Source organism: Urocampus carinirostris, chromosome 15 (genome assembly GCF_059441175.1).
Source record: "Urocampus carinirostris isolate Australia breed hairy pipefish chromosome 15, RoL_Ucar_1.0, whole genome shotgun sequence".
Classification (NCBI taxonomy): Eukaryota; Metazoa; Chordata; class Actinopteri; order Syngnathiformes; family Syngnathidae; genus Urocampus; species Urocampus carinirostris.
Window position 1 is genome coordinate 28,010,991 of NC_142363.1, and position 13,449 is coordinate 28,024,439.

General features: G+C 41.9%; 1 protein-coding gene across 1 annotated transcript in view; it reads left to right on the forward strand.

Annotated features, from left to right (window-relative positions):
- The window catches only part of fancm (FA complementation group M), an 85,599-nt gene extending 72,484 nt beyond the window's left edge, over positions 1-13,115 (forward strand). The window contains exons 19-23 of the mRNA XM_088354901.1: positions 1,642-1,748; positions 2,670-3,004; positions 3,229-3,313; positions 8,550-9,172; positions 12,763-13,115. Coding sequence (XP_088211027.1) covers positions 1,642-1,748; positions 2,670-3,004; positions 3,229-3,313; positions 8,550-9,172; positions 12,763-12,874 — 1,262 coding nt within the window. The 3' untranslated portion in view covers positions 12,875-13,115. The remainder of the gene's footprint in view (positions 1-1,641; positions 1,749-2,669; positions 3,005-3,228; positions 3,314-8,549; positions 9,173-12,762) is intronic.
- The last annotated feature ends 334 nt before the right edge of the window (positions 13,116-13,449 follow it).

A 13,449-nucleotide genomic window follows, 5' to 3' on the forward strand; every position in this document is an offset into this window, starting at 1 on the left:
CCGATACCTTAGCAATGAGGGAAATAGATAAGCCATACCATTTTTTCCCGTTTACATTTACCTGCTCAAGTTGTGCTTTATTGCCTACTTTTAAAGGGACAATTTCATCCAATTGGTTTTAACATACATGTAAAATGGGAAGGGACACTGGAGCATATACTGGCAGGATGCCATACTACTCTTAGCCAGGGCAGATACCGCTGGCGCCACAACAAGGTCCTCGGTGCACTGGCTTACATCTTGGAGCAAGAAAGGCGGAAGAAGCACCAACCTCAACCTAGTCCAGTACAATCCATCCTGTTCGTCAGGGAAGGGGAGAAACCAGCATCCTCCAAGAAGAGCATCCTGCAAACAGCACCAGCATGGCAGACGAGGGAAGACCTGGGAAGGAAATTACACTTTCCCCAGGTAGTCCAAACTTCCTTAAAGCCAGACATCGTGATTTGGTCAGAAGATCATCCTGATTGAGCTAATTGTACCGTGGGAAGATGGATGCAGCGAAGCCCATGAAAGGAAAAACGCCAAATATCAAGAACTGGTCCAACAGTGCGGGGACAAGGGGTGGCAGACCTGGCTATTCCCAGTGGAGGTCGGGTGCAGGGGCTTCCCAGCACAGTCTGTATGGGACACATTAACAGCTCTGGGAATAAGTGGAAGGGGAGAGGAAGGCAGCTGCCCATAGGGTGGGGGAAGCCGCGGAGAGAGCCTCTTGCTGGCTCTGGAGTAGAAGAGAGGAGTTTAGCTGGCGACCAGGAGAAGATGGGCAGTGACTGGCCATCACTGCCAGCCCGCCAACTTGAGGGCATTGTGGTTTAGGTTCGAAACGCCCAGTGACAGTTGGACACCACCTGATGACATCTTCTCCTGGTTGAAGCTACAGTCACTGTTTGAGCGACTGCAAAGTTAGCACTGGTTAGAAGTGTATGTAAGAGAATTGTATTCATTTACAAATAAAAACTTTAATTAAGAGTAATAGCATTGAAATATCTCTCTTTTCAAACACCAAGTTTGATCATTTGCCATGAAAAACAATGCATTAGGGCTACTTCAGAAGTGTCTTATTGCATTCTTTGGCGACAACCAGTGGACATATTAAAAACTGCAGGTCATTGTTTTACTAGAAACAACTCATCTTTTTTCTTATGCTTTTCTCAGCTTCATCTTGCGGGCCTGATATGGCATGCAATCCGTAGTTTGATTACCCACAAGAAAAAAACAATTTAAATCGAAGTACCTGAAGCTGAATGATTAGATTTGAAAAGGGAGTAAATACACTTTTTTTTAAAAATTCTAAATCCTTATAAATGCATAAAATTAATCGACAATAGCATATTGATCTGAATTTTATGCAATGTTTAATTATTTTACTTATTTATTTTCTCAATATTTATTTGCACATAACTTTCTTCATTTAAAATCTATGTAAGAAATATGAGACATTTCACGTAGTTATTCCATTGTGATCATACATTGTTTTTTCTATATTTTTGATTGTAGTTTGTTCTATCCAAATGCTTTTTGTTGCCCAAAAATATCTATGTAATATATCTCTATGAATTTTAAGTACCGATTTGTTTTATTTATTTGTATTTATGTTTTTTTTCTTTAATCCGCTTTGACCCTCATCCCTTTCTCCGTTAGATTCTGAAATGCGCGGAATTTATCTCAAGTCTGTGAGAAGCCCAGCCGTACCCGGGAGGTTCAAAATGTCCTACAAAAACCATCACAACGTAGATATCTTCTCGCAGGTACATGGACCTTGAGGACTATTTGAGTAATTGTTTATTATTAAACTTTAGGGTGGTACACCATAAAAGGCTTGTCAGGCTTATTAACTCATTCACTACCAATGTCAACTAAAAACGTTGAAAATCTTTCCTGTATTTGGTGCCATTGACGGCTTTGGACGTCAATAAACCTTTTTTGCATTTAATGAGGGTGGTTTAGTTGTGTAAACAATTAATCAAAATCTTCTGTCTTTAAGTCATTGCCTTTGATAATTAAAGACTTCGAAAATCAGTTCAGAATTTAGTGCCGTTGAGGGATTTTGACATCAACCCACCACTTACCTTGGCTGGCTAATAAGGAACTGAACATGCAGTCAATGAGTTAAGCTAGGTTTAGTTTTGTTATTAAAAAAAATTCTTACTTCCGTCCCACAGAAGAAAAATGAATAAATGTAAACATAATCTATGAAATGGAAAATGAAGCATTGAAGTGCCAACATTTAAATACTTACCGTAAAATTCTGACCATAGAGCGCACCTGATTATAAGCCGCACCCAGTACATTTTAAAGGAAAAAACATTTTGTACATACATAAGCCGCACCTTACCATTAGCCGCATGTGCCCACATTGAAACATGAGATATTTAGAAAGAAAGGCGTTACACAGAATTTTATTATTACACGGTACCTTAACCCCTTAACATTCCGATATATATATATATATAATATATATATATATATATATATATATATATAACGGACCGATCCCTCTGTCGGTACCGTGTTCGCCCATTTTGTACACAATTCTTGCGCTATTCCTATCTTATTTTGGAGCCAAATGTGCTTTTGAGCCATAGGTTCACAACCCCTGTACAAGGGGTTGACATATAACACACACTGGGACTTTAAAACACATTATTGGCCTCTACTTTCATTGCCAGGTGCCCGAGCAGGATGAAACCTACAAAGAAGATAGTTTTGTGGTTGGAAGCGATGAAGAAGAGGAGAAAGAAGAGCTTTCAGAAGAAGCTGTGGAACTCATGCCGGAGGATTCCTACGTAGATGGGAGGAGACAATATGCAACGAGACGTCGTGTCTTTCTGCACAAAGTCAGGGCCGAAACGGTGAAACCCAAGAGCAAGCGGGGACGTGTTCTCCGATTGGTAGATTCCAGCGAGGAAGAAGAAGGGGCAGATGTTTTGAAATTCCCAAAGCCAAGAGAAAAGTCTGCGACCATCACTTCAAAGTCTCTGGAGGAAGAACAACAAAAGGAGAGGTAAGAGCTGAAGAAATGAGACAGACACTGTAAAATTAGATTAAATTGAGAATAAAACCCCTATTGAATATATTAATGCATATCAGTGATCGGTCTTATTAGTTTTTATTTAAGCCAATCAGAATATTGCGTCTTTGTTATTGAAAATCTCGACCTGATAATGAAGTAAAATGAAAAACACCTCCACTGTGAACCACTCATGTAATGCATGTTGAATCCACCAGGAGTCGCCAGAGGATAGAAATCGAACATGCCATTTCTGACCAGCTGGATTTTGAAAGGTCTGAATCATCCAGTGATCGACCTCAGGTATATATTGTTTCTCCCATATTTTTTGACTATAAATCAACTTTTACTTATACTCAACTTATACTCAAGTGGTATAGTTAGTGGGATTCAATTGATAGGGGAATTTTGTAATGTGTAATCAGTGATGGGGGAGTAGCAATACAATATAGATAGATATATAGATTGATACTTTATTCATCCCCGAAGGGAAATTCACATTTCCAACAGCATCCCTGAGCTGAGAACAGTACAATAATAAAGCAAAAAGAATACAATATACAAATACCCAGTGTGACGTGCAAATGCCCACTGTAGCGTGTTATAGAGAATATCTAAATAGTGCTACACAGAATACATATTGCAATAAAATTCGGTAATATGCAATGTAGGTTGTGTGGTTTAATGTATATGTCTAATTCAAAGGTATCAAGTATCCTCTTTTGGCTATTCTTGATAAGGAACTATACATTAGGAAAACCAAAAAAAAACAAGCAATTTTAATGAACTAGCACAGAACTCAATATTTACTAAATTATCACTACTATTTTACTATTTTCAAAGCAAAACTCAATATACTGTACTGACTAAAATACAGAAGCCCGTACAATCACAACAGCCTGTACACATGCTGAGGGTGACTGATCTTTAGCTTTCCCATCCCTTGTGCACATGACGGTAATAGATAGGAAAAATAATTATACATAACGAGACAATCAGGCTGACAGTTTATGGACTGATCACAGCCTAATATGACGTCAGAGTTTTTGTCCTGATGAAAAAAAATGTACAGTGGCTTGTAAAACTATTTGGCCCCCTTGGACTTTGTGACCTTTTGCCACATTTCAGACCTTTAACATCAAGATATAAAACTGTAATTTCTTGGGAAGCATCAACAATAAGTGGGACACAATCATGAAGTGGAAGACAGTTTATTCGATATTTTAAACTTTTTTTAACAAATAAAAAACGAAACAGTAGGTGTGCAAAATGATTCAGCCCCTTTACTTTCAGTGCAGCAAACTCTGTCCAGAAGTTCAGTGAGGATCTTGGAATGATTCAATGTTGATCTAAATGACTAAAGATGATAAATGGAATCTACCTGTGTGTAATCAAGTCTCTGTATAAATGCACCTGCACTGTGATAGTCTCAGGGGTCTGTTTAAAGCGCAGAGAGCATCACAAAAAACGAGTAACACACCAGGCAGTTCCGAGATACTGTTGTGGAGAAGTTTAAAGCTGGATTTGGATCAAAAAAGATTTCCCAAGCTTTAAACATCCCAAGGAGCACTGTGCGAGCAATAATATTGAAATGGAAGAAGTATCAGTCCACTGCAAATCGACCAAGATCGGGCTGCCCCCCTAAACTTTCAGCTAATACAAGGAGAAAAATAATCAGAGACGCATGATCTCTCTGGATGAACTGCAGAGGTCTACAGCTGAGGTGGGAAAATCTGACTATAGGACAGCAATCAGACGTATACTGCTCAAATCTGGCCTTTATGGAAGAGTGGCAAGAAGGAAGAACTTTCTTAAAGATATCCATAAAAGGTGTTACCACAAGCCACCTGGGAGACACACCAAACATGTGGAAGAAGGTGCTCCGGTCTGACGAGACCAAAATCCAACTTTTTGGCAACATTGCGAGACGTTATGTTTGGCGTAAAAGCAGCACAGCTCATCGTCCTCAACACACCATCCCCACAGTCAAACATCGTGGCGGCAGCATCATGGTTTGGGCCTGCTTTTCTTCAGCAGGGACAGGGAAGATTGATGGGAAGATGGATGGAGCCAGATACAGGACCATTCTGGAAGAAGACCTGAGACTGGGACGGAGATTTGTCTTCCAACAAGACAATGATCCAAAGCATAAAGCAAAAGCTTCAATGAAATGGTTCACCCAAAAAAATTCAAGGTGTTAGAATGGCCAAGTGAAATGATCTGAAATGATCTGCATTTATACAGCGCTTTTCAAGTCAATGACTTCCCAAAGCGCTTTACAATGTGCTCCACATTTCCCAATAGCGGCCTTGTATTGCAGCCATGTAAGATGCTAACCTGCTTATTGGGGATATTAGGGGTTTAGTGTCTTACCCAAGGACACTTCGATATGTAACACGGACGAGCCGGGATTCGAACTGGGATCCCTTGATCCCAAGACGATCGCTCTACCTCCTGAGCTACTGCCGCCCCCAAGTCAAAGTCCAGACCTCAATCCAATTGAGAATCTGTGGAAAGAACTGAAAACTGCAGTTCCAGCCAACCTCACTGAGCTTGAGCTGTTTTGCAAGGAGGAATGGGCAAAAATATCAGATTCTCGATGTGCAAAACTGATAGAGACATACCCCGAGCGATTTGCAGCTGTAATCTCAGCAAAAGGTGGCGCTACAAAGTATTAACTCAATGGGGCTGAATAATTTTGCACACCCAAAATATCCAATAAAGTGTGTTCCACTTCATGATTGTGCCCCACTCATTGTTGATGTTTCACAAGAAATTACAGTTTTATATCTTGATCTTTGAAGTCCGTGACATGTGGCAAAAAGTCACAAAGTTCAATGGGGTCAAATAGTTTCGCAAGCCACTGTACCATATTAGTCACCTCCTGCCACATTAAAATTTTCAATCAGCCAACACTACTTGTAAGAAAGATTCAAAGCATTATTTTCAGTATTGGAGATCGTTTTCTTCTCTGTTCCGTATGGATGACTCATTTGTGTCTAATTTACTCCGTGCTTTATTATACGACGGGCACGTATCGGGGCACCTATGTTGTTTGGCTCCTCCCCTTTTTTCATTATTTGAGTTTTTTTCTTTCCTTTCAACCACTAGGAGAATTAGGCAGTTATTGAATTTGTTTGGCTCCTCCCTTTTTCTTCTTAATTTGCATGCAGTGTTTTTATCTGGCTTTTTTTATTGTGTAGTAGTAATACTTGGTCCCCTCTCTCCCTTTGTCATGTGTGCAAAGGATGGGGGAGGTCAATTTTAGTCACATTGCTCAGCAGTCTGTTGTGATTACACGGGTTTCCGAGTCGGTACAGTACATTTAGTTTTGTTTTGAGAATGTTTTTGTCGCACTCCTGCGTAAATGTAATGCCAATTTCATTACTATTGAGTGCTGCACGAGTTGATTAAGATTACCAGCTGCTGACACAGTCCACAAACAAGTGTCTTCATCGTGGCACAATGTGTTACTTTTTTGTACTCGACGTTCCCCCCGTTGATTTTTTTCGAAATGTATGAAATGGACGCGAATGAGTTCACTTTATGGCTGTTTGAAGGTGAAGTGGGTGATTTGAAACTTGGTACTCTATTAAAGTCATGATTGCAGCTTGTTCATGATGCGCGTACAAGTACCGTAAATTCCGGACTGTAGAGCGCACCTGATTATAAGCCGCACCCACCACATTTCGGGAGGCAAACCGATTTCGTACATACAGCCGCATGCGCCCACTTTGAGAAAACGCAATACAAACACGAAATTAACCCATACCCGATACAGGTCAAAAAATACAGGCGGCATGATGAACGGAAAATTATACCTATGTACTCAACATTTAATGCAGACCTGCAGAGTCCGGGTGCCCGTTGAAAGTAATCCAAGGAAAAAAGTGTATATTTCCAAAGGTAAGGATGGGAAAAATATATATCCACTATTGTCGGCCGCGTCCACCAACACGTCTCACCTTTACTCCACTTCCCGTCAGCCCGCCTTTGTCCTGCCCCCTCTTTCTCATTTGCTCGTGCAAAACATCAGAATAAGTTTCTAAAATAAATACATTACAAAAATATACAGTTGCAAATACATATGATACATGGTTACACATATTTACAAAGAAAGACGGTACACCGAGAGAGTTTTTAAAGCTTTAATAATAATAATATTATAACTTTCATCCCAAACCGTGCCTGTGAAGGGTAGCAAAACGCTACTAGCAACACGCTCGCAACACAGTAAACAGCTCAGTTAAAAAAACATACCGTACTTGTAGTAAGGACGATAAACCATCCCCATCTTCCTCCCTATAACTGACGTCATCAAAGTCGTCTTCCCCAATATGGGAAAGAGACTATGTCATATAGACGTCGTCCCACACCCCCTTATTCAAAAACACGCAAGCATCACGCTCGCAAAGTAAAATTTACGTGCGGTAGCTTTGTTTCCTTCTATGTCGCACTGCTCGATTGCGTTTAGTTTGAAAGTTGCGTCATGTGCCTTTCTTTTTGCAATTTGCATGATGAGGATATGTCTACGCTAATTTAATTTTTGCACAAGCTAAGAAGTTGCAGTCTAAATCTTACCTTTGGTACTCGAGCGCCGCTGGCGGCCGTTAGAAAAATTACATGAATTGGCCGCATCACTGAATAAGCCGCAGGGTTGAAAGTTTGGGGAAAAAGTAGCGGCTTATAGTCCGGAATTTACGGTACATGCATTTTTTTTTCATATATCTATAAAAATCTTTTTTAGGGTTTCGGTTTACGAGAAGCAGGCCTTTTCTTACTTTCATCATTTTCATGCTCCAATGACAAAAAAAAGGAATACAAATTTCTGCGGGGACGAGGAGGACTCCAGCACTCCTCCCACTCCCAATTCCTGAAACCCAATGTGTTCCGCCCCAAACAATTCTGATAAGAGTAAGATAATTAAGATTGGCCAAATGGATTAAAAAAAAAAGCATAAGGGCTCTTTGAACTTGGTTGGGCATTGTTTATAAATACTTACAGGAGAAACTATTTCTCTTTTGACGCACCCCAACTTGAAGTGTGCTGCTTAAAATCCAGTGCAGCTTGTACAAAAACAAGGTTGGGTTTCTTCCGTGAATTTGCAATCAAGTACGCTTGGAATTGGCGGTAATTAATTTGTGATTGATTGTTTTGTGGGAAGTTTGCATGTTCTCCCCGTGCTTGTGTGGGTTTCCTCCGGCACTCCAGTTTCCTCCCACATTCCAAAAACATGCATGTCAGGTTCATTGGCCTGTCAAAATTGTCCCTAGGTGTGAATGTGCGAGTGAGTTGTCTGTCCCTGTGTGCCCTGCGATTGGCTGGCAACCAGTTCAGGGTGTCCCCTGCCCACTGCCCGGAGATGGCTGGGATGGGCTCCAGCACCCCCGCGACCCTACTGAGGATAAGCGGTGCAGTTAATGGATGGATGGATGGATGTTTTGTGGGATTTTCCTTTTTAATTTGTCCAATTAAAAAAAACAACATTATGAAACCTCCGTTTTTTTAGGGTGATATCAATTCCTTATGGTTTTTCCAGGGGACTCAACCCACCATCTTGGATTCTGTCGGAGCGAGTCATTCTACCGCGGATAATCCGATCTGCATCCTTGTGGACAGCCGTTGCCTGAGCAGCGGCGTGGAACTCGTGAGCAGTTTACGACAGCATCACGGCGCTAACGTCCACGTTTGCTCTCTAGACGGCGGCTACTTCGTTGTCAGCTCCCGCATGGCTGTAGAGCGGCTCAGCCAATCGGATCTGGCCACGCCGCAAAACCGCAAGAGATTGGCCGAAAAAGTCAGCAACACCCAGGAGAGGTTTGATCGCGTCTGTTTAATCGTGGAAAAAGACAGAAGCAAGTCAGGTGAGGCGTCCCGACCCTTTCAGCGCACTCGGTGCTACGACGCTAGCTTGGTAGCGCTAGTGCGGAGCGGCGTGCGGATGCTGTGGAGCGACGGGCCTGAAAAGAGCGCCGCCCTGCTGGTGGAGTTGGCGCAACTGGAACAGTGCAAAGGGCACGTTTTTGCGCCGCCCTCGTCGGAAAACGGCGCTCAACACCGGCAGTTAGCCATGCAGTTTTATTTGAGCTTGCCCGCCGTCAACTACATACATGCCCTCAACATGAGCCGCCGCTTTGGATCACTCGCCCAGCTAGTGAACAGGTATGATTCTTACCGTAAATTCCGGACTATAGAGCGCACCTGATTCTAAGCCGCACCCACCATATTTTAAGAGGAAAACCGATTTTGTACTTACACAAGCTGCACCTGTATATAAGCCGCATGCGCCCACAATAAAACATGTAACACAATCACAAAATTAGCCCCAACCCGGCTTTGAATCCCGCGATTGTAACTGAATATAGAGTACACAGTCCAAAAACTACAGCCGGCAAAATGAACAGAAAATGATACCGATACTTAAGGTTTGATGCAGACCTGCAGAGTCCGGGTACCCGTTGAAACTAATCCAAGGAAAAAAAGTAAGGGTGGAAAAAAATATATATCCACTATTGTCCGCCGCGACAACAGGTCTCACTCACCTTTACCCCACTTCCCGTCAGCCCGCGTTTGCTCCGCCCCTATTTTTTAATTCGCAAAACATATCAGAATAAGTGTCTCAAATAAATACATTACAAAAATATACAGGTGCAAATACATATCATACATCGGTTACACATATTTACAAAGAAAGACGGTACACCGAGAGAGTTTTCAAAGCTTTAATTATAATATTATAACTTTCATCCCAAACCGTGCCTGTGAAGGGTAGCAAAACGCTACTAGCAACACGCTTGCAACACAGTAAACGGCTCGGTTAAAAAATCATACCGTTCTTGTAGTAATCACGGTAAACCGTCCTCATCCTTCTCCTTATAACTGACGTCATCAAAGTCGTTTTCCCCAGTATGTGAAGGAGACTTTGTCTTATAGACGTCGTCCCACGCTCCCTTATTCAAAAACACGCTAGCAACACGCTCGCAATGTAAAGTTTTCGTGCAATAGCTCTGTTTCCTTCTTTATCGGACTGCTCGTTTGCTTTTAGCCTGAAAGCTACGTCATGTGCCTTTCTTAATGCAATTGGCATGATAAGGAAATGTCTACGCTAATTTAATTTGTGCACAAGCTAAGAAATTGCAGTCTTCCTCGGCGCATATATCCCACCGGTCTAAATCTTACCTTTTGTACTCGAGCGCCGCTGGCGGCTGTTAGAAAAATTACATCAATTGGCCGCATCACTGAATAAGCCGCAGGGTTGAAGGTTTGGGGGGAAAAGTAGCGGCTTATAGTCCGGAATTTACGGACTCAGAAATCCACTGTGTAAATTGTATTACAAAAAATATAAAAATCAATATGTTTCATCTAGGGATGCACAATAAGTATAGCATCGGTCACTGCAAAATATTACATCACAATTTATATTCTAAAATAAAAAAGAGCCTATAACAAGATATTTAGTATTTATAAGTTTTTCAGTAGCTTGTTCGTGTCTCCAATCTTTGAAAATGCTCGATTTATAATCTTGTGTTTTCAAGGAATGAAAAGCTCTGGAATTTGAGGGGTGCTTGTAAATGCTTGAAAATGTTGCTCTGCTGGCTTCACTTTGCCCTTCCATTTCATCTTCCCTTGTGAAAAACGGCAGCTCGCATTAGTCTGTACGGCATTGTCCCATGACGTGTCATCGCCCCCTATGGGTCGTGCCCAAGAGGACAGGCGCATGCTACACCTAAACAGATCACTATGAACTGTGTTTATGGGCAAGGATTACTCATCAATTATTGGCATTTATTACGGGCCTTGCAAAAAATTAAGGTCGTGTTTCCCAGTGAAAAATAATACAGTGGAACCTCGGTTCTCGACCATAATCCGTTCCAGAACCCTGTTCGAAAACCGATTTGTTCAATCACCGAAATCGTTTTTCCCATTAAAAGTAATGTAAAATCGTTTTAATCCCTTCCAACACCCTGAATGTTTACCATGAACGTAAACATGAAGCTAACCCAGGCTAATCGTACGTTCGCGTTAGCGTAATCTTCCGTACGAAAGATTACGCCAACATGAACGTGTAAAAATAAAAAAAGGATTATGAATAAGATTTCTTACCTTTGTGGTGGACGGTGGGGAGAGAAAAATCATCAAAAGTTTTTCAACCTCTTCCAAAACTTGCGGCAGTTGCTTACTTATAGCGCTAACTTCCTTAGCCGCATCACTCGATTTCACAGCCGCCTTATTCTTTACTATCGTATTGATCGTAGATTTAGCCATGCTGTATTCACTAGCAAGATCGGAAATTTGTACACCTCTTTCATATTTAGCTATTATGTCTTTCTTAAAGGCAATAGTTGGACGAACAACTTGTCTTTTTTCACCTGTCCTGCGTTCACCGACCTTCTTCGGAGGCATAATTTGGGGCTAAAACACCCGTACTCCGCTCAGCACCCTAGCGTACCGGCGTTCGAACTCCGATTTTTTGACCCAACAGCGGAGCAAGAATTTCTCGAAATTTTTGGTCGAACACCGATTTGTCCGAACTGAGAGGCGTTGGAAAACCGAGGTTCCACTGTAAAGGGAAGAATTTCCTGCTAGTAAAAATGTAAGCTACAAATTACTGTCATTTTACCAATCACTTATATGCGGAGAGATTTTTCTCAGATATATTTACGCACGTATTGTTCAGATCCACAAATATATTTGCGATTTACTCCATATCTAAAAATGTTATGTCATGATACGTGCACACGCAAGATTAACGGTACTGGAGAAATTGGAAAATTGGCTTTGGAAGTCCATAAAAAGTGCTTGAAATTTGCCTTGAAAAAGGTGAACAAACCCTGATTAGAACATCCATCCATCCATCTATCTGCACCGCTTCTCCTCGATAGGGTCGCGGGGGTGCTGGAGCCCATCCCAGCCATCCTCAGGCAGGGGAGAAATTTGGACCAGCCAATTAACCTGAAATGCATGTTTTTGGAATGTGGGAGGAAACCGGGGTGCCCGGAGGAAATCCATGCAAACATGGGGAGAACCTGCAAACTCCACACAGGAGGTTCAATCTCATGACCTCAGAACTGCGCCGCACACGCGCTAACCACTCTACCGCCATGCTGCCTGATAACATCTCATCTCATTAGCTACACCGCTTATCCTCAGTAGGGTCGCGGGGGTGCTGGAGCCCATCCCAGCAATCATCGGGCAGTGGGCAGGGGACACCCTGAACTGGTTGCCAGCCAATCGCAGGGCACACTGGGACAGACAACTCACTCGCTCATTCACACCTAGGGACGATTTGGACCGGCCACTTCACCTGAAATGCATGTCTTTGGAATGTGGGAGGAAACCGGAGTGCCCGGCGGAAACCCACGCAAGCACAGGGAGAACATACAAACTCCGCACAGGAAGTCTGGGGCTGGATTTGAACCCACGCAGGAGGTTCCCAAGACATGAACTGTGCCGCACATGCGCTAACCACTGCGCCGCCGTGCTGCCGCCTGATAACATGTATACCTAAAATCAGGAAAATCGGATAATCATCTTGATTATGTTTCCGTCGTTTCTTAAAGTGACAGTGTGTAAGTATTCACCACTAGAGGTTGTTGTAGCTTGGAATAGAGCTGAAGAAGAGGAACGATGGAAGCCCAAAGGATAAAAATCATGATAATCATGCAGTGTAGTAGACCAGGCTATTTTTCTATATTCACATACAAAACAATAATAAAACGATTTTTCTCTTTTTTTTCTTTTTTTTTTTGCAGCTCAGTGGAAAGTCTGGAGCGTGAAGCCGGCATGAGTAGAGCGAGGGCAGAGCAGCTCTACCGCTTCCTTCACTATAACAGCAACGTTTTCCTCTTGGACAAAGCGTCATGAGACGGTAGTACAGTACACACAAAAGACCCGATGACGTCTCCATTTTGGTCACTTTATCGCACTTGGAAGTTACTTTATTTACGGAGTAACACGCCAACCTTTTATATCGTGAACGATTTTGTACAGCTCATCCTGGTGTGAACTCATCATGTGACACAAAATGTAAATATTCCAAGGAGAAAAAAACATTATGTTTAGAGACTTCAGAATATGGATTTCGATGTATGTATAATAAAGGCAATGTCAGATAAAACTAGAGTATTTTAATACAACTGTATGATTTCTAAAAGTACTTCATGGCATGTTTTGTTCCATTTGTGTACTGTATTAGAATTCTTTATTTTAATATCGATTATTGCTGGCCAATCCAACAAGTCATGTTTATTTGTTACGCCCTTAGTCTCAAAGGGCTGCACAGACTACAGACTATTAAAACACCATTCCCTGATCTAAAACCTGCACGAGGGCATGGGAAAACTCAAAACCTCAGTATGAGGAAATTCTCTCCCTTTTCTTTCTGTATTCCTCACTCTTTCTCTCTTCTTTCTGTCTCTCTCCCTCTTTATCTCTATCTT